Source organism: Poecilia reticulata, chromosome 4 (genome assembly GCF_904066995.2).
Source record: "Poecilia reticulata chromosome 4, P_reticulata-male-v2, whole genome shotgun sequence".
NCBI classification, from domain to species: Eukaryota; Metazoa; Chordata; class Actinopteri; order Cyprinodontiformes; family Poeciliidae; genus Poecilia; species Poecilia reticulata.
The window spans coordinates 1,003,071-1,027,088 of record NC_088833.1 but is presented as its reverse complement, the minus strand read 5'-3'; the positions used below and the strand labels follow the sequence as shown (position 1 = coordinate 1,027,088).

The window sequence follows — 24,018 nt, the reverse complement described above, 5'->3', positions numbered from 1 at the left end:
TTCAAGATCAAACCTTTAATACCAAATATGCATAAATATTTCTGCTACTGCAGCACATTGGGTTTTACTGTCTGAGAAAACAAAACGTTTACGGAAGAACTGCATGACTCGGCACATCAACAGTCATTCCAAACTAAACTCGAGCATTTACAGTCCAGGCTGTCATGAAGCTGCTGTCAGTCTGAAAATATACAAATATATTATAACCAAGGACTGAGTGACAGCAGCTACAATGAGGCTCAGAGTCACCAGAGATCCACCTGATTCCTGTTCATTAGCGGATCCATAACCTGGCATCCTGTCACAACGCTCGCCTCAAAACACACAACAAATTCAGATTTATTTTAAAGAACTTTAACTTTTCATTTTCATCTTTTTCCTCAGAATTATGACTTAAGAATATTTACTTTTTTTCAGTAATTTTTTAAAAAGAATTTCTACATTGTTGGTAATTTCTGCTTTTTTCACTTTTTAAAATGAGAACAAATTTTTGCCTTTTTTTTTTTTTTTTTAAAGAATTTATCCTATCAAAAAGTCAGAATCCAACATTTTTCCTGAACGCCCATATTTTTTTCTGAGGATTCCAACTTCCTCAAACTTCAGATGTTTTCCTCAGAGTTCTGCCTTTTTCTCAGAATTTCCACTATTATTTTGAAAGCTCAGACTTTTTAGTAAATGTTAGAATCTCCAACTTTACAACGAGGTTAACATCTGTAGTTTTTTTAGTGGTTCTAATGGTCTTCCGCTCAGCTGGGAGGGTGAAGGAACGTACAGTCTTCCTCAGGGACACTGAAGGACAGGAAGTAGAGTTTAAAAGCAGGAAAGTTGCAGTCTGATGCCTCCAGGCCTTTAGGGGACAGAACCAACCAGCAGCTCAGAACCAGGCAGTACTTCAGAACCGGCTCAGAACCCGATCATGCCTCCAGCTTCTGGTGCTGAGTTCTCAGGTGTTTGTTCAAGCTGCTCTTCTGCCTGAAGTGTTTCCCGCAGGTGGCACAGGGGAAGGGCTTCTCTCCAGTGTGAATCCTCATGTGGTCGGTGACATGGATCTGCTGGGTGAAAACTTTCCCACAGATGAGACATGCGAACGGTTTCATGCCACTGTGAGTCTTCTTGTGATTGGCCAGGTAGCTGGTGTTGCTGAAAGCTTTCCCACACTGATCGCAGACAAACGGTTTCTCGCTGGTGTGGATCCTCTTGTGTTTGGTCAAGTAGCTGTTCTTGGCAAAACATTTCCCACAAATGGGACAGGGATACAGATTCCCATCTGCGTTCTGTGGCAGAAGGTCCAGTCTTTTCTTTGGCTTCAGCACTTCATGGTTCTCTGGGCGGTTCTGGTAGAGAAGCTGGTAGCTGCTTGGTTCAGGTTCATCATCGTAGTCCACAGTCACCATGATGGCCTCGGTCTCCTGCTTCAGCACCAGCGCTCCGTCCTGCCTGGAGCAGATGTCGTCAGGCGCCGGTTCTGCTGCGTCCCGGTCCGGACTGGAACTGCTGTCCCGATCGGTGGGAAGCGCCTCGCTGGAGAAATGATGGAGTTCTGGAGGAGGCCAGAGGAACGCCGACATTAATGATGTCACAACAACGGCTCACATTAAACCCACTGCTACAGTGAAATGCAAATAACCTTTTGAGTCTCCAGTTAGTGATTAATCAATTACTAAAACAGTAATTCAATAATCGATTAATCTTTTCAGCCTCAGTCGATATAAGCATAATTTGATGCTACAAGCTTAATAATATGTTCCGTGTTTGACTTTTGGTTAGTTCATAAATACATCCCAGTCAATAATAACCAATTATTATTCGAGTATCTTTACCACACCTTAACTTTACTACAGTGAAGTCATTCTATTCTTCCTGCAGTACAACGTCTGGGTTCTCTTCCCACTGCTGCTTCAAATACAGGCTTAAACCCGCCTGCATGGAGCTTCGATCAATAACTGAAAAATACATTTACTTTAGTCTGGATTAAGACATATCACTGGTTCCCTTATTCTGCCAACTTAATGTAAAGTATTAGGTGTTTTATTTTAATTTTCATCATGTGAACCCCTTTGTCATGTTAGTGAAAATGTGTTGTATTAATAAACTGGCTTACCTGGATGTGTGTAAGTTGATCTGGTTGTGGTAAACAGTGGTGTTCCAGTAAACACCAGTAATTTAAGCATAATTTTCACCTGGGGCAACAGAAATCTACTCCTCAGATATGATTCAGTATTTCTGATCAGGCATCAACGCAGCCACCCGGCCTTTAAAAACAGGCGCGTGGATTTCATCAGCTGATCTGGGCACCAGTTGATCCAACACACCGGAAGTCACCAGCAGCCGCAGAAATAAACTATTTTTCAGTTTATAACGAGTCTTTACGGCATTAAAGCAGAGAGACTCGGTGAACTGAACCGGTTCTATTGGTGAACATGATTCTTCACTATCAGACTTGCACACTAAGCGGATATGCGTCACTCTTACTGCTGACAGCAGTTAGCATCGCAATAACATGGGAATCTCGCTGATTTCTGAACGTCAGGTGACGTCTGGAGTCCCGGCTGCTCTCAGGTCGGATCCAGCCGGACCTACCTGCGGGGTTCTGCTCGGTTCGGGGTCTCCAGCTGAGGTCCAGCAGCCTCCGCTGCCGGTCGATCTCCTCCTCGTACTGGACGATGGTTTTTTCCAGCTGGGTGAAGATTTCTTCAGCAGCAGCAGTTAGTCTCTCTCTGATAAACTCTCTCAGAGGCTCAACGGAACACATTGTTGCTGCGCAGACTCACAACACACCTGGACACGCTCTGGAACACGCACCAGAAGCTAACTCAGCTAACCGCTACACCGGAAGTTACGACACTATTTACTTCAAGCAGCTGTGAGCATTTCCGCCCCCTGCTGGAGAGAAGTGGAGCCCGAATACGACTGAATGCTAATTAAAGACATTTTTAAAATGTATTTCTGCCTTCTGGAAGAGAGAAACAACCTTGTTTGGATTTTTTGTGTTATACTCTTTATATATCATAGATTTATTATTACTTTAGATCATTAGTCAGTCTTATATTAATCAGTATTGATGTGATTTTCTTGTCTGTTAAAACTTTCTGTGTTGAATACTTTTGGCACCAAGTATCTGGGCTCCAAGAACTGATTGTTCCCTCCACCCTTGGAGAAATCGCCCTAGATGACCAGTGTGTGTGCTGCCATCTGTCTTTGCTGTTTATCTTTTACCTTCTTCCTCTTCCCAAATAAAAGGCCGTCTGCAGCTGATGGAGGGCAGAACGCTCAGAAAACGGCTCGGAGGAGCAGTTTCAGCAAACTGCTCCTTTTGCAAAGGTTCGGCCATAAAATTCACATACGTTGTCTGTGGTTCTTTATGTAGGTTCAGAAAAATACATATCAAACCTTTAAGGCTTTACATGTTATTGGTATGTCTAGAAATTATATTTTAAAAATCTAATTCTAATATTTTTCTCTTAAAATTCAATAAAAAAATAAAAAATTCATTTTAAAGAGAAATTAAATGTTGTTGTAACTCATGTCATTAAGCAGTAGCAGTCCATCCTGCAGTGCATATGAAGAGGCCTCTGACTGAAGGCTGTTGCTGTCTGACCGTCCCATGGCAGCAGGTCCTGGATGACCATCAGCTGTTAGCTTAGCGAATCCTCATCCAAACAAATCTCTGACAGATTCTCTTATTATTTAGTAAATATATAATTCTGGTGATTCTGACCTGAAACAACAGACGTTTGGTCTGATTTAACTAAAGACAGAGAAAAAGTTGGTGAAAGTTTTTGTTTGCTGAATGTAAACTTCTGGTTTCAGCTGTTTGCATTAGAAGCTCCACATTTATTCATGGACATAAAACCAGAAGGAGTAAAAGGTTCTTTTTCTTTATTTACAGTATTAATATGTTCAATTTTATCCCCTAACATGTTTAAAGGGAAAAGCAGATTAAATTGTACACAGGAGAAAAAAACATTTGTCTAACTTTAAATGCTGGTTTATTATAAACTGCTGTATTTTCCAATACACTATTTATTTATCGTGTTCTTTTCTTTCTCTAGTCTTTGGACCGGCCTAAACTCTGAGTATATTCTACATATACTTCAGTGCATCTTTTCACTTTGTCAGGATATCTAAGCAAACTGAAAACAAAAGTTCTGTGTCAGAATCCAGGCGGGAGCTTTCCTGATCCCTGACCTCCCAGGTCAAAGCCAGCGCCTCCCGGTGGCGACGTGAGGCTGGTGATCGGAGCACTAAGTGTTCAGCTGAGGTGAGAAAAGTAAGAAATGCATAAGATAAATCAAACGGGTTAAAAACGGTGAAATAAGGAGAGATCCAGAGACGAGGCAGGAAGTATCCTCCAAGAGGCAAATTTATTCATTCAGCAGCTTTAATACACAAAGTCATCCAGAAACACAAGGAAAACCAAAAACCTTGAAAAGCCCAGAAATCTTATTGATAAAAACCTGGTAAACATTAAACATGAGACACCAGTAATGGATGCCAGGAGCTCCTCTCTATTCACACCGCAGAGTTTCTGTTTCCTGTTGAGACAGGAAGTCCTTAAACTCTGGTGATGTTGTAAATGATAGTAAAGTGGGTCAAATCAGGACGTCCTCACATGAGTCCAGACTTTAAGATGTCAAGGGCAAAAACCAAACACTAAAATTAAGGAATGGTTTCAAGTCACTTTAATGTCTGATTACAGATGGAGAAAGTGCGCCCTCACCTGTTCAGAAAGGTGTATGTAAAGTTAAAGTTACTGTCCCTCAATGGAATATATAGTAGTCAGTCCCAGTGACTGTTTGACTCACGGCCAATGTGCTTCCTGGGTAAAAATGAAACGAGAACCCGGCCCAACCCGCCTGTAGCAAGAGTCCAGTGCTGCTTCTCTGTAGCCCAGGTCAGGAGCTTCTGCTGCTGTTTCTGGTTCAACAGTGGCTTGACCTTTGACCTGGGGAATGCAGCACCTGTAGCCCATTTCCTGCACAGTGGCTCTGGATGTTTCTACTCCAGACTCAGTCCACTGCTTCCCCCAAGGTCTGGAATCGGTCCTTCTCCACCATCTTCCTCAGGGTCACCTGGTCTCGTTGTGCAGCGTTTTCCTTCCCACTGAGGACCTTGATACTCTGGGAACAGCCTGTTGGTTCAGAAACGTCTTTCTGTGTCTCACCTCTTGCTTGAGGGTGTCAGTGATGGCCTTCTGGACAGCAGTCAGGTCAGCAGTCTGACCCATGATTGTAGTTTTGAGTAATGAACCAGGCTGGGAGTTTTTAAAAGCCTCAGGAATCTTTTGCAGGTATTTAGAGTTACTTTGTTGATTCAGATGATGGTTAACGGCTCGTTCAGAGAACCTTTTCATGATATGCTCATTTTTGGGGGTTTTCATGAGCTGGATGCCAACATCATCAGTATTAAAACAATAAAAGACCTGAAATATTTCAGTTGGTGTGCTATGAATCTAAAATATGAGTTTAATTTTTATCATTACATTATGGAAAATAATTAACTTTATCACAATATGCAAATTTTTTGAGAAGGACCTGTATCAAAGAACTGAATATTTTGACAACCCCAGCTGGTTCACTGTTCCAAACAAGAGCGCTTATAATGGGTTCCTCCTTTTCCTCACTAAATGATATTAGCAACATCTATTACCACAATAACTTCAATCATATTGTGAAGGAAAAGTTCATCCAGTCACCATCTATCTAAAAGTAGTTATACTGCATGTTTGCTTATTCTCAAATGTGCCGATGTCTGAGAAAGAAACCAGACGGACGTTTAACGTTTCTTGCCTGTGTGAGTTCTCTTGTGAACATTCAACAGATCTTTTCTGCTGAATTTTTTTGGACAGGTTTGACATGAGAATGGTTTCTCACCGGTGTGAGACCTCATGTGATACGTCAGATGACTTTGTTGGTTAAAGGCTTTTCCACAGGTTTGACATGAAATATGCTTTTCACCCGTGTGAATTCTCATGTGACGAGTCAAACCGTTTTGCATGTTGAAAGCTTTTCCACATGTCTGACATGAGTAAGGCTTTTCACCTGTGTGAGAAGTCATGTGAAAATTCAAAGAATTCTGGTGGGTAAAAGTTTTTCCACACATCTGGCATGAGAAAGGTTTCTCACCTGTGTGAATTCTCATGTGAACTGTCAACCGAGCTTTAACGCTAAATTTTTTTCCACAGATCTGGCATGAATAAGGTTTCTCACCCGAGTGAATTCTCATGTGAAGAATCAATTGACTTTTCAAACTGAATTTTCTTTCACAGGTCTGACATGAGAAAGGCTTCTCACCCGTGTGCAAGTTTATGTGGAGACTCAAGCTACTTTTCCGGTTAAAAGCTTTCCCACAAGTCTGACACAAAAAAGGCTTCTCACCAGTGTGAGTTCTTATGTGGTCTCTCAAAGTGCTCTGCCTGATATAAGCTTTCCCACACGTCTCACATGAAAAAGGCTTCTCACCTGTGTGAGTTTTCATGTGGTCCCTCAAAGCACATTGAAAGGTGAAAGTTTTTCCACAGGTCTCACAAGAGAAAGGCTCACCTGTGTGAGCTTTCATGTGGTATTTCCATTTACTTTCCACAGTGAAAGCTCTTCCACAGAACTCACATGAGAAAGGCTTTTCTCCGGTGTGGGTTCTGACGTGGCCCAGCAGCTGACTATGCCACATGAAAGTTTTTCCACAGGTCTCACATGAGAAAACCTCACCAGTGTGAGTTCTTGTGTGCTGCTTCAATTTGCTTTTCTCGATAAAAGCTTTCCCACAGGTCTGACATGAAAAAGGCTTCTCCCCTGTGTGACTTCTCATGTGTTCTTTCAGTTTACTTTGCCAGAGAAATGTTTTTCCACAAGTCTGACAAGAGACCAGCTTTTCGCCTGTGTGAGTTCTCATGTGGTATTTCAGTTTACATTTGTAGAGAAAAGTCTTTCCACAGATCTGACATGCTAAATTACTCTGACCTTGGTGAGGACTCATGTGAAGAACTAAGTATGCTGGAGTCAAACCGTACACGGCGCAGACCTCACTGTCCGCCTGCTTTAACTGCTGAGGTTCAGCTTCATCCTCTTCATTGTTGGTCTCTGGACTATCTGGTGTCTTCTGACCCAAACTGGAGTTCAAATCCTGGTTTTGTCCTGGAGGGATAAAAAGGCTTGTTACTGAGAACGTAATAACTCAAACTTTTTATTCAATTAAAATTTAAAATGCTTTGGAATGCAAAAAAGTAGAATCAAATAACATTGTCTCTTTGACCTCATTTTAAAAAGAACAATGTTAACCATAAATATGACCAACAGAGAATATTTCACTGAACTCCAATCCAGAATCGCACGGCATTCTGGGGGACGTAGGCAGAGGAAAGACTTTTATGGCCCATTGCTCTGACCTCTCACATTATGAAGGTCATGGAGAGGCTGGTTCTGGTACATCAGAGGTCACAGGTGGATGCAGACCAAAACCCTCTCCAGTTTCCATACCAGCCCCACTTAGGAGTGGATGATGCAATTATGCATCTGCTGCAGAGGCCGCATTCCTCCATGACAGACCTGACACCACCATCCGCATCCTGTTCTTTGACTTTTCATCAGCCTTCAGCCAGGATTACTAGGGGAGACGCTGGCTAAATGGATGCAGATGCATCATTCATCACCTGGATCATCGACAGCCAGACCTCAGTATGTGAGATTACAGACGATCTAATATGTAACATCGGAGCTCCTCAGGGAACTGTACTGTCTCCCTCTCTATTCACCACCTACTGCAGACTTTAAGTGCTGCTCCAAACTGTGACATCTGCAAAAGTACTCAGATGACACGGCTATCGTGGGGTGTGTGGAAGGGGGACAGGAGGTGGCAGAGAACCAACTCCTGCTTAATGTAACCAAGACCAAGGAGATGATTGTCAGTTTCTGCAACAAGAAAACACATTTGCTCCCAATCTCCATCTCAGGGCAGATATGGATCAGGATCAATCATACAAGTACTTGGTGTTACATTAGACAGGAAGCTACAGTGGACTACAAACACTGATGTCCTCTACAAATGGCCATGAACTGACTGTTTCCTAAGCTCAGGTCATTAACATCTGCAGCAGGACGCTCTTCCTGTCCTAGTTCAATGCTGGGATGTGCTGGGTGCTGCAGGGAAGGTGAAAGACTCAAACAGACTTAAACTGATAAGAAAGGCTGAGCCAGTTGGATCAAACTGGCTGGAAGAGGTGATGAGACAGAAAGCTGAAGAAGATCAGAGCTACCAGGGGTAGCCCCTCCTATCCCCCTGCAGCCTGAGGAGCAGACAGATCCCTGCCTGAGCTGAAGGAGCAGCAGCCAGTCCTTCCTGCCACAGGCTACCAGACTTTAGTCTCTACAGCTGTGCGTTTTAAATACTGAATATATATTTAGTCCTAAGGATCTGAGTGTCCTTAGGACTATCACTGGTCATTGTTATTTATAATTGGTGTATGTTTATTCTTATTACTTATTCATTTTTATTGTGTACTATGCTGGGACAAACAACATTTCTCCCCCTGAGGGGATCAATATGGTATTATTATCTTATCAAGTAACTCACTCATGCTTTGGTCACCTAGCAACAAGCAGCAGCAGTTTCATGTCCGCCAGACACATCCGGACCAAGATCAACGCTGCGTTTTCTACACGGCTCCCAGTTTCTTCTCCACATACCTGCTTTGATTCCAGCCCACATTAAATTCATATTATAACTTAATTAAAAGTAATTCAACCTCTATCGTCCTTCAACACTGGCTGGGAGAATTGAGAATTACGATTTAAAATGTCTGTTGTGTTTCAGGTCCTGCCTGTTAATGACAGTCAATCATCCAGTTTCAGGGCCTGATGGAGGAAACAAGGCAGCGGCCATTTTGAAGTTTAACAGCTGGGAATAATTTGAGCTTTTGACGTTGTTCTTTTTGTAATGGATGGTTTTTATAGTCGCCGTGCTAAACGAAGCCTCCAAACAAGTTTATCTCAGGAACCATAAAAGGTTTGGATTTTATTCACCCGTCGTTTTCATCAGGAGGAACAGAGGGACGTTTCTGTCATTTTCAGGGTTTAACATCAGTTTTTTTTTACATTTCATGGAATATATTACTGTAACCAGCATGCTACTGGTAGCCTAGATGCTGTCATTAGTATTTTAGCTAGTTTTAGCTTTTTAGCTAATTTTGGCTATTACCTGGGTTTTTCACTGTGGACTGTTTCTTGTATTTCTGCAAGTCTTCAGCTGGTGGCTTCAGACGCTTTTACAGCATTCACACATCCATTTTCATAGGAAATGAAAACTTTCTAGTCTTAGTTTGTTGTCCTAACAGGAGGTTTTTCCAGGGTTTTCTCTAAACACCCTGGTTCTGAATTCAGACGGATAGTTGTGGGTTTACATGGGCGGTAATGGGATGTTTAGTCCCTCCATCCTGGAGGTTTTCCTTTAAATGGAAGCAGAAGGTGTTTGAGTAAATCCAGCAGATGAGAGTCTTTGGTCACATTCCTGATAAACTGATTCCTCTCTGGATGTCCAGCCTCCGTTACTCTGGGAAAGTTTTTTGTGATCTTTGAAGAAGTTTTATAACTTGATTTGCCGTTTGGTACTTTCGGCTCAGTCGTCCTCATGCTTTCCAGCTGCATGAGGACTAAAGGGGAATAGCCGACTCTCCTCTAACTCACATTGCTTAAGGATGGATATCTTTGCAGCAAAGCATCATGTTTTTATTTTCTCAAAGTCAACCTGGTTCCTTCCTGCTCTCATTCCAGCTCCTCTTCCTCTGCTGGGCTCAAACACAAACTGATGAGGTGAGAAACACCCGAGACATTTTTAACCTGCTGATGATTCCACACACCAGATTCCCAGTCGGGAGAATAAACCCTCCGCCTTCCCTTTGGAGAGCCGACCGTTTACATTTCAAACCGGTTTTTACCAGCCAACAGCCTGATGAGCTTTTGATGCTTTTTCAATCTGCGGTGTTGAGAATGTTGATGTTACCTTTTATAATGTTCAAAGCATCTCACAAAGTTTGAAGGTCGGTTGAGCAATGCGGCAGAATATTGAGTAGCAGCATCTTTGTGCTGCATCCAGACATCCTGACTCATTTCAGGTACGTTCACATTTAGACCACCGGCTAAAAATGACAGCATCCAAAACGAGGCTTCGACTCACTGGGAAAGGATTTTCAAAAGAATGAGGTATTCCTTCAACAGATTCTATATTTTTATTCATTTTCTACAATTCAGGATACATATGATGAAAAAGAGTATAAATCCAAACAACGTTATCCGTCACAGTTCATGGTTACATCCTGTAAAACATGATGACAGTTTTCCCAGACCCACTTGGTCCCACAGTCATACATCAGACAGGTTTCTTCAATCTAAATCTAATCAAATCTCCGGAATGAGGTTTTTCTTTTGTTTCTCTCTTAAACCTAATAACCAAAAGGTAGAGTTGATCCATCAGGAAAACGCCTTCCCTTATCACACAAAGCAAAACGTAAGAAATGCAGCGTATTGTAACAGGAAGCCTCTTCGTCCCATTTGCTGGAGCTCCTGACGCTGTCAGATCACCTCTTTTTGTTTTCTGCTTGGTTCAGCAGTTTTTTGGTTCCTGAGTTGAGCCTCCCAGCCCATCAGTTAAATCCCTGAGGTAATTCCCTGGTCTAGTTTTCATTTAATGCATCTTCTTGACCATCAGCAGAAGCTGGAGGTTGATTCCCACAAAGAGGCCTTTCAGTTGGTCTAAAATAATCTGAGCAGCATCAGAGATTTCTCTTAATTCTTCTACATTTCTCATTTCATCTGAATCAACTCTGCCCTCTTGGTCTCCCACACCTCAGAGTTAGCAGGAAGAGTCACACGAATCCCTAGAAATGACCTTCAGGTCAGAGGTGACGCTGTGTAACAGAGTCCGAGTCGCATGAAGCAGCACAGTGGCCTTAGTTTGGCCTAAACCGTCAGGATGGCGGACGGCGCTTCTTCTGCGCGCTGAACGTCTTCCTGGAGTTTTTCCCAACAGCAGCAGAGACTCTGCATGATAGAAAAAAAATTACATTTAAAGAAATTAATGTCTAGCAGCTAAGACTTCTGATTTTACTGAATAAAATAAATTGAAATAGCACACCTGAGATTAATCCATGGACTAACGACAGTCTGCTGCGCAGTTTCCGGGCTCTCTGCCTCTTTTCCACGGACCTGAAAGCTGAGAAACATTCAGAACTATGAAAACACAGAAAGAGGATTAATGTGGAAACAGCTGCAGTTCACAGCAGGAAGAGCCTGGAAATGACATCAGCAAAGCAGCTGGCAGTTTCTAACACACACACACACACACACACACACACACACACACACACACACACACACACACACACACACACACACACACACACACACACTCCGGTTAAAGTTAACCTATTCATTTATTCTGTTCTTGGTATGTCTGGTTATGATAACCGGTATAAACACGTACTCCCTGGAGCGGCGCTGGTCCCAGTCTGTCCACCAGCAGCTGCTGGCCGGTTCGGTCCAGCCGACGTCTGATTGGCTGCTGGGTCTCCAGCCGCCTCAGCTGCAGCATCACAGATTAAATCTACAGCAAGACAAAAAGAAAAACAATAAAATCTGTTAGTTTCCTGAACCATTCAAACAGTTTGGTTCCTGCTTACAGTTTTACACCGACTCTGTACTTCAGTATGAGATGCAGACATGTATATATATAGATATTGAGGGATTTTAAGTAAGAACCGCTACTTACTGTTGGACAGTGCAGAGATCCTAAGAATCAACAGATGAAGACCTACAGAAATGAGCCTGGAGGATTGGATATTATTCAGAAGGAAAATGAAATAAATGAAAACATGGGAGCAGGCGGTGCTGTGAGCCGACTGCTCAACACGCGCCGCCCTTTCAAACGGGCGAAGGAAATTACGAACTCGCAGTCGGCACCAACCAGCTGAACGTGTCGTACATTAAATGCTTATTGTTCAACCTTCATCCTGAACCGGTAGCTGCTGCTGCTCATGGATCCCCTGCAGAGTGAGACCTGCATAGCATTAAGTAAAACTGTCCCTCAGTTTGTGTCTCGTAAAGTTGTAACTCTTTGATCTGTGAGCTCATTTAACTCTGACGGAAGAAAACAGGTTGATTATTTAAGGTGTGGACAGAATCCTGCATGGCTGCAGCTGGTCCAGGTGAGCCGCTACCTGAGGAGCTCTGATCACAGATCAGATTAAAATGTATTTTTATTCCTGAGGTGACATCATGAGCCCTGAAAGCACATTTTAAATATATTATAATACTCATACTGCTACCAACAGGGCCGTTGCCATGGTTACCGCTTCACCTGGCGGCAGACTTCCAGGTATTTATACTAATTTACATTAATATGTATTAATGGGAGCAGCAGCGGCTGCTTCCTGTAAATTAGGATTAATTAAGGACAGGTTTGTTAACCAGACGTTAAGCCACCTGACTGACAGGTCAAAGGTCACCTGGCTGATCAAAGGGAATATTTATACTTTTATTCATATATTAATCCTTATTGTCTCGTGTCTGATGCTGCAGAGCCGTTTTTAATACAATCCTCATCCTTATTGTTCAAAATCTGTATGTTAATAATCAATAGCAACCAAATAAAATGCAACAAAAAACACAAATTTGTTTCGATTTTCTTAGAACATTTTTGTAAATATAAAAATTTTATCCCTTAAAATTGTCAACAAAGTTACACACAAACCTTCTGAACCACAAAACATTTATTTTGAGTTTGCAAAACGTTTCATTTGCAGAAATGTGACAAAATGCAACAACGTGAAATAAAAGTTAGTGTTGAATCACTTGTTGCTGCTGCTGGTGGCCGTTCCTGTCCAGGATGACGGGGCGTCTGCAGGCCTCACACATGAACCGAGTGGATTTGGAGCACACTCTGCACCTGCGGCGCCCCCTGGTGGCCTTGTTCTGACCAGACGCCCCCAGGCAGGTGGTGCAGGTTGCTGCTGGTCGGGGCTGGCGGTGGGCCTTCGCCACACAGCTGGGCGGTCAGCTGCTCCTGAAAGGCCTGCAGCATCAGGACCTGCTGCCCCCGCTGGCCACTCGGCTCCCTGTGGAGCAGGAAGCCGTTTCTAACGGCCACATCAACCAGATGCTGCAGGACCGTCAATGGCCAGGAGGCGGAGCCGGTCAGCTGGTCCGACCGGCCCACGTGAAGCGGTTGTAGTCTTTGACAGCCGCCGGCACTGGAACCTCCAGAACTCCATGCTTTCGTCCAGCCCTGCTGACCCGTCTGACGGCGTCTCCTGAACAGGCCGTGTGCAGGGTGGAGCACACACTGACCTGCCTCACGTCCATCCACCTGATGAGCAGCAGAGGCCCCTCTCTTGATCCATCTGATGGAGCCGCGAGGCGACCGTTTGGTCAGGGCGTCCATCTTGGTGTTTGGGACACCGACTCTGGTGTCTCTGAACGTCCCACAGGCTCCGGAGCCCAGATCATGGAGGCGACTGAACAGCGCCGGGCTGCTGTAACAGCTGTCACAGTAAACGTGATACCCAGATCCCAGGAAGGCCTTATTGGACAGAGACATGACGGCATCGAAGGACAGCCCGCCTCCAGACGCCGGACTGGAGCCGCCGGTGTAAACCTGGAAGTCCACGTGTAGCCGCTGGAGTCACACAGCACAAACAGTTTGATGGCCCACGATGCCGTTTGCTTTTTCTACGCTGCATCAGGCCAGGCTGTGCTTTGGTGGCCATCCGCTCATCAACACAGAGGCTCTGCAGGCAACCCGCACGCTGTCGTAGAGGGGGCGGAGCCTGTGCAGGCAGTCGTACTCGGGGCTGCCTTTCCTTCTGTCGCTGACGGCATCGTCCTCCGGGTCACTCAGGTGAAGGTTGGCCCGGATGCTCAGGAACCGATCTCTGGACATTCCTCTGGACGGATGTGAGAGCTGAAACATTGTGCCGGTTCTCCAGAAATCTGATTTTTGGTCGTTTCAGAAGCTGCGTGTACATCAGCAGCCCGATGTACTGATACATTTCCCCTTCCGAGACGTCGGTCTAGTTACGGCTTTTACAGGCAGATAAACGTTTTGCTGCATTTTTGTTGGTGTTGACAGAGAGAGTTCTGATGGCAGCCTGGTGGAAATACAGCTTGAAAAGCTCTGCTGGACTTGGACCACGGTCAGCATGTGACAGTGGAGGCTGCACACCGGGCCTCCTGTTGGGGAGGAAAGGCGGCGCAGGACGAGGCAACCGGTCCGATTCCTGCTCCGTCCTCCAGCCGACTTCCTGACCCGAGTGGACGTCTGACCTGGTGACCTTTCTGCTGCTGGATGAAGGACTCTGCAGACTGTTGGTCCCTCCATCCTCAACAGAAGGTACAAGAGCATCTTCATCCTTGTTCTCCTCATCCTCCGTCTCCTCCACATCGTCACCAGCACCGACACAGAAGTTACAGATCAGTCAGAAAGTAATGACATAAAACAATCACATGTTATACACATATATGTATATATGCATCTTTCTCTCAAAAGTAAATAAATATTTTATATCCATGTACTTACATGCCTTGCAGTGGATCGATGCCTTCAGCAAAGTCGGCTTCGTCTCCACTGTGGGCCGAATCCACAGCAGAAGAAACGTCGTTCGGTGAAAAGCTCCAAGGCTTCGCACAAAGAATAAAACTTGACTCTGGATCTTTATGGATCCATAAACGCCTCTGTATAAGTGTGTGTGTGTGTTTTGGCTGCATGTATCTAAATAATTTAGAGGAAAAAAAAAAGTTTTCCAAAACCGAGCAGAAGAAAAACAATCTGTGGGAAACGAAGTTACTGCTTGCTGTATGCAGTAGCACAGAATAAATTAAATCTCGTGATATTTTATGCTTCAACGTGAAGATGTGGGATCCAACCCAGGAAGTGATGCGGACCATCGACCCGATCTATAAAGCATGAGGACGGACCCAGTCTGGGTTCGCCTGGTTCCGTGGAGGAAAGGAAACGACGCTCTGAACATGTCGACTGTTCGAAAAGTGGAAATCTTTTGATTTCATATGAAAAACAAGGATTTCTCTCTTATGTGGCTGTAAATCCACCAGCATTAGAAAACAGGAATCAAACGGCGAAAAGGTTGATGCAGATAAACGTTTAGAGAAAATGTTTGTATGTGGTGAATTATTAGACGCTGGCCCCGCCCCCTGCAGGCCCCGCCCCCTGCTGGCCCCGCCCCCTGCAGGCCCCGCCCCCTGCAGAAGTAGAGCCGTCCTCTGACAGGCTAACTGTTATTAAGGCAGACTAACGGACCGCAGTGAGTTAGTTACTCAAGACATTGAGTCAGTTTTGTCTTATAAACCAAAACTGAGGCAAAGATGGCAGCAAGAAAATTCTCTAACTAGTCCTGTCAGGTCTGTGAGGTCATTAGCAGGAAATAATGGAGAGATCAACGATAAAGCCAAGAGGAAAAATGAGGGACACAAAGTCTGGTTGGATGTGAGAGAGAACGCTATGGGACGCATTTTGAACGAACAAAATGGGTGAGAAACGTCTTAAATACCAGCTTGTGAAAATGAGTCATTAGCATGGAGCTATCAGCCGTGAGTCGTTAGCACGGAGCTATCAGCCGTGAGTCGTTAGCATGGAGCTATCAGCCGTGAGTCATTAGCATGGAGCTATCAGCCGTGAGTCGTTAGCACGGAGCTATCAGCCGTGAGTCGTTAGCATGGAGCTATCAGCCGTGAGTCATTAGCATGGAGCTAGTCGTTAGCACGGAGCCATCAGCCGTGAGTCATTAGCATGGAGCTATCAGTCGTGAGTCGTTAGCATGGAGCTAGTCGTTAGCACGGAGCCATCAGCCGTGAGTCATTAGCATGGAGCTATCAGTCGTGAGTCGTTAGCATGGAGCTAGTCGTTAGCACGGAGCCATCAGCCGTGAGTCATTAGCATGGAGCTATCAGTCGTGAGTCGTTAGCACGGAGCTAGTTGTTAGCATGGAGCTAGTCGTTAGCATGGAGCTATCAGCCGTGAGTCGTTAGCATGGAGCTATCAGCCGTGAGTCATTAGCATGGAGCTATCAGCCGTGAGTCATTAGCATGGAGCTATCAGCCGTGAGTCGTTAGCACGGAGCTAGTTGTTAGCATGGAGCTAGTCGTTAGCATGGAGCTATCAGCCGTGAGTCGTTAGCATGGAGCTATCAGCCGTGAGTCATTAGCATGGAGCTATCAGCCGTGAGTCGTTAGCACGGAGCTAGTTGTTAGCATGGAGCTATCAGCCGTGAGTCGTTAGCACGGAGCTAGTTGTTAGCATGGAGCTAGTCATTAGCACGGAGCTATCAGCCGTGAGTCGTTAGCACGGAGCTAGTTGTTAGCATGGAGCTAGTCGTTAGCACGGAGCTATCAGCCGTGAGTCGTTAGCACGGAGCTATCAGTAAGTGTTGTTACTGGGAAGCTCTGGGATGTTTACTACCAGTTACCTTCATGGTGACCAACTTCGGAGTTTCCGTCCATCAGTTTCAGTCATCTGGACGTGAGGTGGCTGCAGGCCACGATTCATTTCTTGCGTTATTCCAAACTCCTTTTTGGCTTTGGAAACATAATAAACTGTCTTCTCCCCTCTACACGTTCTGGGTAACGGCTGTGGGGATTGCATGTTCCCCACTGACAACCATCTATTATTTTCCTCTAAATCTCTCCGACTGCGGCAGGTTTTCTATGATAGATCCGTCACAGTGCTGTGCTTGGAGCGCTGATTGGCAAGTTGCTGAGAAACGATTGGGGGAGGGTCGCTCTACGACAGCATGGGGGCGGAGCCGGCGTCATGTCAATTTCCTGTTGGTGATCTTTGTTGATCGACTGAATTTGTTCCGAGTTGAACTGCAGTAGGTGGCAGCGGCGCGACCGCCCCCTGGGCAGGCCGCCCTGCGCCGCCGCCCTACAGCACTAATGTCAATACTGGTAAATCTGGATCGGCTAGCGGTCGGCTCCCCAACTAGTTTTGAAACTCTTAATGGTCTGGACCCAGTATGAACCCAGTCTGTTTACCAGGTTTCTGTTAGCACAACTAGAGCTCATAGTGGAACCCCCAGCTAGCTGACTCTAGCTAGTTAGCCCCAGCTAACTAGCTGTAGTCAGCTAGCTGGGGCTAACTCTAGCCCCAGTTAGAGGGGCTAACGGTAGCTGGGGCTAACGCTAACTGACTAGCAGTCAGTCTAGATTCCTCAGAGGTGATTAGATGAGAGCAAAGAACTCTGGGAAAAACCGTTACCTCTGCTGGATCCTGAGCCTTCATCATCACTTCCTTCCTGCTTAATGCAGAGTTCCTCCTCTTCCTCCTTTATCTGCACCATTTCCTCCTCTTCCTCCTTTATCTGCACCAGTTCCTCCTCTTCCTCCTTCACCTGCAGCAGAGTCGGTTCCCCCAGATCCTCCATCTTGGATCCAAACTGCCTTCCTGTTGCTGCTGGAGACAAACCTTCATTAATAACTATCTGAATATTTATTCAGTATTTTAAACTGTTTAAAAATATGAAAACTAGCATAACAACACACAGTTTAAATAATCCTGCATTTTGTAGCACGGGAGCTATATTTCCTTTTGCAGCAACCATCAGTCTGCTGATGGCTGGACCTCACCTGGGCCTCGCATCAGGGCCCAAACAGCTGGGAACGGCCTGACTTTATATTTAACATCAAACATCAGATTCTTATTTTTCTGCTTTGGTTTCAATACAACACTCTGTTACAGATCGAGTTCAGCTTAAAATAAAGAGAAAAACCTGGCGGTTAGCTGGAGGCTAGCGGGCTGTTAGCTCACACCAGAACAAAACTCGGGCTGGAAACCGACTTCGGTTCGGCTAGGTTCCGATTCAGAGCTCCAAAAGTAAAGATTCAGAGCCAGAAAGCTGCTTCCAGCAACACGAACCTAAAAGGTTTTCCTCGGCAGACCCGCGCCACACGCTGCTGGTCAGAAAGCTAACGCAGAAAGCTCAAGTCCACTTCCGGTCTCGTGAGAAATTCTGCCCCCCGTGTCGGGAGTGCGAACTGCAGCCAGAGGCGGATCCCGTTCTAATGTGTTGTTGCTGAAAATGTGCTATAGAACTACATTTACCAAACCTTAATATAAAATATGACACATTAATGGATGAAAGGTATTTACAGCTGCTAATTTTTAAATGCTTAATATCATTTATTGGTCTAAAATAATAAGTCACAGCATTTCTATTAAATAATTAAAAATATTTATGATTCTGAGATGTAAGAGAACATAATTCTTTTCTTATCAAATGAGAAAATGAACTTTCTTTCAGCCTGAAGCTAACACTTCGTGTTACTCCATGGGACAAAAATTAACCAATCACCTTGAGATTTAGGTCCCTCAGTCCAACCATCACACACAACATTTGGCCTTTGGGTGGGAAGCCGACCAACAGAAAACAGATCTGACTGCTTTGCATGTTCTCTGGATTTGCTCAGTGCGGAAACCAGCAGGTCCTCCTGACGCGATGAGAAAAACATTCACTGAGATCCAAAATGTCTGTAACTCTTTTAAAGATTAAAGAAACATACCAACAAAACGTGTTCAAATTAATGACCCAACAAAAATAATGATCTCAGTGATTATTGCTTCAGCAAGGTGTTGAGGCGTTTGGTTCCATTAACAACAGAAAAAGGAAATCAGAGACCGACTGACCATCAGAGCAGGAGTTTAAATCAGCCCACCAGCCGCCCTGTGTGCAGGGAGCGCGGATTAATAATCACTGATTAATAATCACAGATTAATAATCACTGATTAATAATCACAGATTAATAATCACTGATTAATAATCACTGATTAATAATCACTGATTAATAATTACTGATTAATAATCACTGATTAATAATCACTGATTAATAATTACTGATTAATAATCACAGATTAATAATCACTGGTTAATAATTACTGATTAATAATCACAGATTAATAATCACTGATTAATAATCACAGATTAATCACTGATTAATAATCACTGATTAATAATCACTGATTAATTAATAATCACTGATTAATTAATAATCACTGATTAATTAATAATCACTGATTAATAATCACTGATTAATAATCGTGAAATAAACATCAAGCCTGAAAACCTGATATCGTAACGACTGAATGTTTTGTTTCTAACGTAATCTCTGCAGGCGGTTGCCATGGCAACGGGTGTGCTTAAACGACAAAGAGTGAAAAGGTCTTCCAGGAGGAAACATCTGGAAAATGATCCCAGAGGATCCAGGTCAGAGGTCACCATCAGTCTGCAGTGATAAAATCCCTCAAATGAAATATTGGTGCTGGTTTCAGGTCATCCATACGTGTTTCTGACGTTAATGGATGGGAGGAAAACTAATCAGCTAAAGTCAACAGAAGTTGAAACCAATCAATCAGTGAGTCAATATGTTGATACTAAGATTCTGTTTCAATGTGAGAGGAGAGAGAAACACCCAGTCAGGGTCGATCTAATCATCCCTTCATCACTAAAGGAGGTCAGGATCAGTGGACATGCAGCAGCCTTGTAGCGCCCTCCGCTGGCCGTCTGAAGCATTTCACCAGAGGATGTTCCACATGTTCAAACATCCCAGTGAAAGACAGGCTCCGGGCTCCAGGCTCCAGGCTCCGGGCTCCAGGCTCCAGGCTCCAGGCTCCAGGCTCCAGGCTCCAGGCTCCGGGCTCCAGGCTCCAGGCTCCGGGCTCCGGGCTCCGGGCTCCAGGCTCCGGGCTCCAGGTTACAGGCTCCAGGCTCCAGGCTCCGGGCTCCAGGTTACAGGCTCCAGGCTCCGGGCTCCGGGCTCCGGGCTCCGGGCTCCGGGCTCCGGGCTCCAGGCTCCAGGCTCCAGGCTCCAGGCTCCAGGCTCCGGGCTCCGGGCTCCAGGCTCCGGGCTCCAGGTTCCGGGCTCCAGGCTCCGGGCTCCAGGCTCCGGGCTCCAGGCTCCAGGCTCCAGGCTCCAGGCTCCGGGCTCCAGGTTCCGGGCTCCAGGCTCCGGGCTCCGGGCTCCAGGCTCCGGGCTCCAGGCTCCGGGCTCCAGGCTCCAGGCTCCAGGCTGCTGCCGACTGAGGAACTAATGAAGGAATGGAAGCAGGCGAGCAATTCACATCCATGTTCATGAGAATGATTGTTCAATCAGTGATGAGACCTAACGTGGCTAGACCTGATGGCTTATTGATTTTGAATTGGAACTTTAATCACCAGAGGCAAATGATCAGCACACACACACACACACACACACAGCTGAGAACACCTTGTTTTCATTAAGGTTAGCTTGATGACACCACGCTGGTCCTCTACGTCTGAAAACAACCGTGACCAGAGGAACTTCAGGAGTTAGTTGAACACTTTCAGGTACTGAACTGATCATCGCTTCAAAAGTAATTCCAGTTTTGTTATTTGGGACTCGAGACAGGACATTTGGGATGAGGAGATGAAATGACTGGAAGCAGGAAACAGATTCCAACGACGCAAGAACTGAATAAAAGTTTATATTATAACTGTTTCTCTCTGTTAAGAAGACTACTTTAATTACTTTAATTCACATAGGAAGCTAACAAAAAGCCATGCTGAGGTCCTGGAGACCCACCTATAGACCAGTCCAGTCCATCATGGCACCTCCAGGTGTTGCTGAAGAAGAAGAATGTTCAAGGGGATGCTAGAGTCCTCAGCTAGCTGTGTGTTGTCATATGAGCCATTAAATTACCTTTCCTCTGGAAGCGCTTTCCACAGGAGAGACATAGAAACGGCTTCTCGCCTGTGTGTGTCCTCATGTGAACGTTCAGATTCCCTCTCTGACAGAAGCTCTTCCCGCAGGTCCCACACTGAAAGGGTCTCTCTCCAGTGTGTGTCCTCAGATGGGCGATCAGGTTGAACTTATTGTTGAAGCTCTTTTCACAGGTGAGGCACTGGAAGGGTTTCTCACCTGTGTGGGTCCTCATGTGAGTGGACAGGTCGCAGCGTTCGCTGAAGCCCTTCCCACAGACACGACAAGCGTAGGGTCTGGCGCTGCTGTGGGTGCTCAGGTGGGCCGTCAGGTTGCCTTTCTGGCAGAAACTCTTTCCACAGGTCAGACATTCAAAGGGCTTCTCGCCTGTGTGTGTCCTCATGTGAATGGTTAGATTCCCTCTCTGACTGAACCGTTTTCCACAGGTGAGACACGGGAACGGCTTCTCACCCGTATGGGTCCTCATGTGAGTGGACAGATCATGGCTATCGCAGAAGCCCCTCCCACAGACAGCGCAGGGGAACGGCCGGTCGCTGCTGTGAGACCTCAGGTGGGCCGTCAGCTGACCTTTCTGGTAGAAGCTCTTCTCACAGGTGGGACAGCGGAACGGCTTCTCTCCACGGTGGATCTTCACGTGTCTCTTGAGGTTGTCCCTCTGGCTGAAGCACTTCCCACAGGTGAGACACTGGAAGGGTTTCTCACCTGTGTGCGTTCTCAGGTGACACGTCAGGTTGCTGCTGCTTAGGAAGCTCCTTCCACACACCTGGCACCTGTATGGCCTCTCACCTGAGTGGACCCTCTGGTGGAGACTCAGGCTGAGCTGGTGGGTGAAGCGCCTCCCGCAGGCAGCACAGGGAAACAGTTTCTCACCTGAGTGGCTCCTCAGGTGGACTGTCAGGCTCAGCTGGTTCTTCAGGCTCTTGCTGCAGGTGGGGCAGGTGAGGGGCGTCTCTGCGGCGTGGACCCTCAGGTGTTTGGTCAGATAGCGCTTCTGGCTGAAACCCTTAGAGCAGGTTGTACAGAAGTGCTGGTTCTGATCCGTTTTGGGAGTTCTAGCCTCTCTACCTGGACGCCGCTCTTTGTTCCTGCTGGTTCCTTCCTGTTCTTCAGCCTCCAGAGTGACTCCAGGGAAGTCCTGGGCTCTGGTTGGGTCCAAACCAACAAGGTCTGGTTCCTCACCGACATCGGCCTCCTCCTTCAGGACAACCTGCACCTCATCCGGGCTGCTGCACTCATCATCTGGCTCCTCCTTGATCCGCAGAAGTTCTGGTTCCTCATTCAGACGTTCCGGTCCAGAGATCCTCTCCCGGTTCTGGGTGGAAACGTCCTTCTGACTGCAGAGACGATGCTGCTGGAGGCCTGAAGGAGAGAAGAAAACATCTGGATCTCATCAGAACCGGTTTGACCCGTTAATCAGATTAGTTGCATTTACTTCTAGAGCAACTTTTATTTCCTTAAAGTCATTAATTAATATTAGTAAACACATGATCTGTTTTTCTTTCATGTAAATACACTCAATGACTTAATGCTGAGGTGCGTAGAGAACATATTATTAAAAGATCTTTGTTGAATGTTGTAGTGAGAACACAGGTGGGGCCTTGTTCTGTTCTGAGCTCCATCGTTTGGATGAATTTGGCCTTGATAGGCTTTAAGATGCATTTGCAGAGATAAGAGGCGACGAAAAGGGGGAACAACAAAGCAAGATGAGAGGGAGACGAACCAAATGGTAGTTAACTTTATAACTTCATCCCAGCACAGGACCTGTGGGTACAAATCAAAGATGTTTTTTCGCTCTCCTTCCTTTCATGTGGGAAATGATCCAGATTCGTCTCAATTTTTATTTTTTAAATTACAGCAAATAGTGCTACAGTGTGGCTTTATCTAAACTGACACCAGTCAAACGCGATGTGATAAACAACCACTGGGGCAAAGTTAGCCTTCCTGTTTCCTCTGTAGGCTCCAGGACCTGATGACGTCATCAACCCAGCGGTGACAAAATGGCGACCTCCATGGGTGACAAATATAACAAAATGTGTACATTTCTGAAGTAATTATGAGTTTTGGCAAACAGCATTTTTTTTTAGCTTATATGAAAACTACAACATATTGAGGCCAACATGGATCCATCAGATCTCACTGGATCTGCCTCTAGGTAACTAAGTGGATCTAAAAGATATATCTCATATTTTTAATAAACTTTGGTTGATCTCAACTTTCTGTCTGTTGGAATAATTTAGCTTATATTTTATCAGTTTGTGCTCATATTATTACTTTATTCTCTTATTAACATTAACATTATTATGACTTTATTTTCGTATTATGACTTTGTTGAAAAATGTTATTTTCGGACAACTTTATTCTCTTTCTAGTGTAATAATTAGACTTTATTCTGTTAAGTAAAACTGTATAATCTTAGTCGGATCCTAATAGGTCGTCTAGTAACTAGTTGTCTCCATATTATGTGTAATACACAGAAATGTGAGTATAATGTAACAGGTCTGATGTTTCTTATTGAGTTTACAACTTTAATTATTCCCCACTTTGGTATCAATATGTCTCTATAATGATGAGTCAGTTACGTTGATCTGCTTTCTGGTGTTTGGATCGAACCTCTCGTGGTTCTGCTGAAACTTCACAACATTCAGAGTAAAATCTGAAATAAATCTTCCTCCCACGAACCTTTCAGGCCGGTTCTAACTTGAGTCCAGAAGCAGCCCGCTGCCCCCGCCGGACCGGACCTACCTGCGGGGTTCTGCTCGGTTCGGGGTCTCCAGCTGAGGTCCAGCAGCCTCCGCTGCCGGTCGATCTCCTCCTCGTACTGGACGATGGTTTTTTCCAGCTGGGTGAAGATTTCTTCAGCAGCAGCAGTTAGTCTCTCTCTGATAAACTCTCTCAGAGGCTCAACGGAACACATTGTTGCTGCGCAGACTCACAACACACCTGGACACGCTCTGGCAACCGGCTAACCATGCTAACCGGAAGTCAGTGACACGGCTACTTCCTGCTCCGGTGAGAAACAGCGCCCCCACCGCCCAGTGCTGGAGAAAAGCTCAGAAATCTGACGCAGAACCGGTTTCGTCTTCTTCATCCATATTTTTAGTTTATAGCCAACTTTGGCGCATTTATAATTTGTGCTGATAAGCTTTATGTTCATTTTGGCGTTTTTTGTTCTTTGTAACTCTGTAGCATGAACAGAGAATGTACACTGACTTCACTGGGCCTATTTTCGTAATAAAAACAAAAAATAACGTCTTCTTCTTCAGGTTGGCTGAATTTTGCTACTCCA

The 24,018-nt window shown here is 45.2% G+C and overlaps 3 protein-coding genes across 12 annotated transcripts; all 3 read right to left on the bottom strand.

Moving 5' to 3' along the window:
- LOC145547535 (uncharacterized) lies at window positions 1-2,830 on the bottom strand. The gene is made up of 2 exons (XM_081605787.1): window positions 2,581-2,830; window positions 1-1,540 (listed from the first exon to the last, which is right to left on the bottom strand). The coding sequence occupies exons 1-2, from the start codon at window positions 2,750-2,752 to the stop codon at window positions 915-917; spliced, it is 798 nt and encodes a 265-aa protein (XP_081461913.1). The 5' UTR covers window positions 2,753-2,830; the 3' UTR covers window positions 1-914.
- Window positions 2,831-4,338: 1,508 nt separating this feature from the next.
- LOC103463212 (uncharacterized) lies at window positions 4,339-19,672 on the bottom strand. Of its 9 annotated transcripts, XM_008406443.3 has the most exons (5): window positions 17,625-17,735; window positions 17,257-17,451; window positions 11,473-11,592; window positions 11,125-11,202; window positions 10,201-11,030 (listed from the first exon to the last, which is right to left on the bottom strand). In XM_008406443.3, the coding sequence occupies exons 1-5, from the start codon at window positions 17,686-17,688 to the stop codon at window positions 10,843-10,845; spliced, it is 645 nt and encodes a 214-aa protein (XP_008404665.3). In that variant the 5' UTR covers window positions 17,689-17,735; the 3' UTR covers window positions 10,201-10,842. The 9 variants fall into 9 exon arrangements, with proteins under 9 accessions (XP_081461885.1, XP_081461884.1, XP_017159792.1 ...); XM_081605759.1 differs by lacking the exons at window positions 10,201-11,030; window positions 11,125-11,202; window positions 11,473-11,592; window positions 17,625-17,735 and adding exons at window positions 4,339-7,133; window positions 19,570-19,672 and having other exon boundaries at window positions 17,257-17,448; XM_081605758.1 differs by lacking the exons at window positions 10,201-11,030; window positions 11,125-11,202; window positions 11,473-11,592; window positions 17,625-17,735 and adding exons at window positions 4,339-7,133; window positions 17,768-18,826 and having other exon boundaries at window positions 17,257-17,448.
- Window positions 19,673-20,510: 838 nt separating this feature from the next.
- Window positions 20,511-23,754, bottom strand: LOC103463248 (uncharacterized). 2 transcript variants are annotated; one of them, XM_081605754.1, is made up of 2 exons: window positions 23,475-23,753; window positions 20,511-22,091 (listed from the first exon to the last, which is right to left on the bottom strand). In XM_081605754.1, exons 1-2 carry the CDS (start codon window positions 23,644-23,646, stop codon window positions 20,677-20,679), a joined length of 1,587 nt encoding a protein of 528 aa, XP_081461880.1. In that variant the 5' UTR covers window positions 23,647-23,753; the 3' UTR covers window positions 20,511-20,676. The 2 variants fall into 2 exon arrangements, with proteins under 2 accessions (XP_081461880.1, XP_017159788.1); XM_017304299.2 differs by having other exon boundaries at window positions 20,677-22,091; window positions 23,412-23,754.
- Between the last annotated feature and the right edge of the window lie 264 nt (window positions 23,755-24,018).

Bases quoted from the DNA above. Each gene is read 5' to 3' on its own strand.
- LOC145547535 (XM_081605787.1), bottom strand. From the start codon at position 2,752: ATGTGTTCCGTTGAGCCTCTGAGAGAGTTTATCAGAGAGAGACTAACT. The intron at 1,541-2,580 runs GTAGGTCCGGCT...GGCCTCCTCCAG, and splicing joins AACCGAGCAGAACCCCGCAG to AACTCCATCATTTCTCCAGC.
- LOC103463248 (XM_017304299.2), bottom strand. From the start codon at position 23,646: ATGTGTTCCGTTGAGCCTCTGAGAGAGTTTATCAGAGAGAGACTAACT. The intron at 22,092-23,411 runs GTTCGTGGGAGG...TCTCTCCTTCAG, and splicing joins AGTTAGAACCGGCCTGAAAG to GCCTCCAGCAGCATCGTCTC.
- LOC103463212 (XM_017304301.2), bottom strand. From the start codon at position 17,688: ATGTTTGATGTTAAATATAAAGTCAGGCCGTTCCCAGCTGTTTGGGCC. The intron at 17,452-17,624 runs GTGAGGTCCAGC...GTTTGTCTCCAG, and splicing joins GGCCCTGATGCGAGGCCCAG to CAGCAACAGGAAGGCAGTTT. The intron at 7,134-17,256 runs GTAACGGTTTTT...TTATCCCTCCAG, and splicing joins AGGCTCAGGATCCAGCAGAG to GACAAAACCAGGATTTGAAC.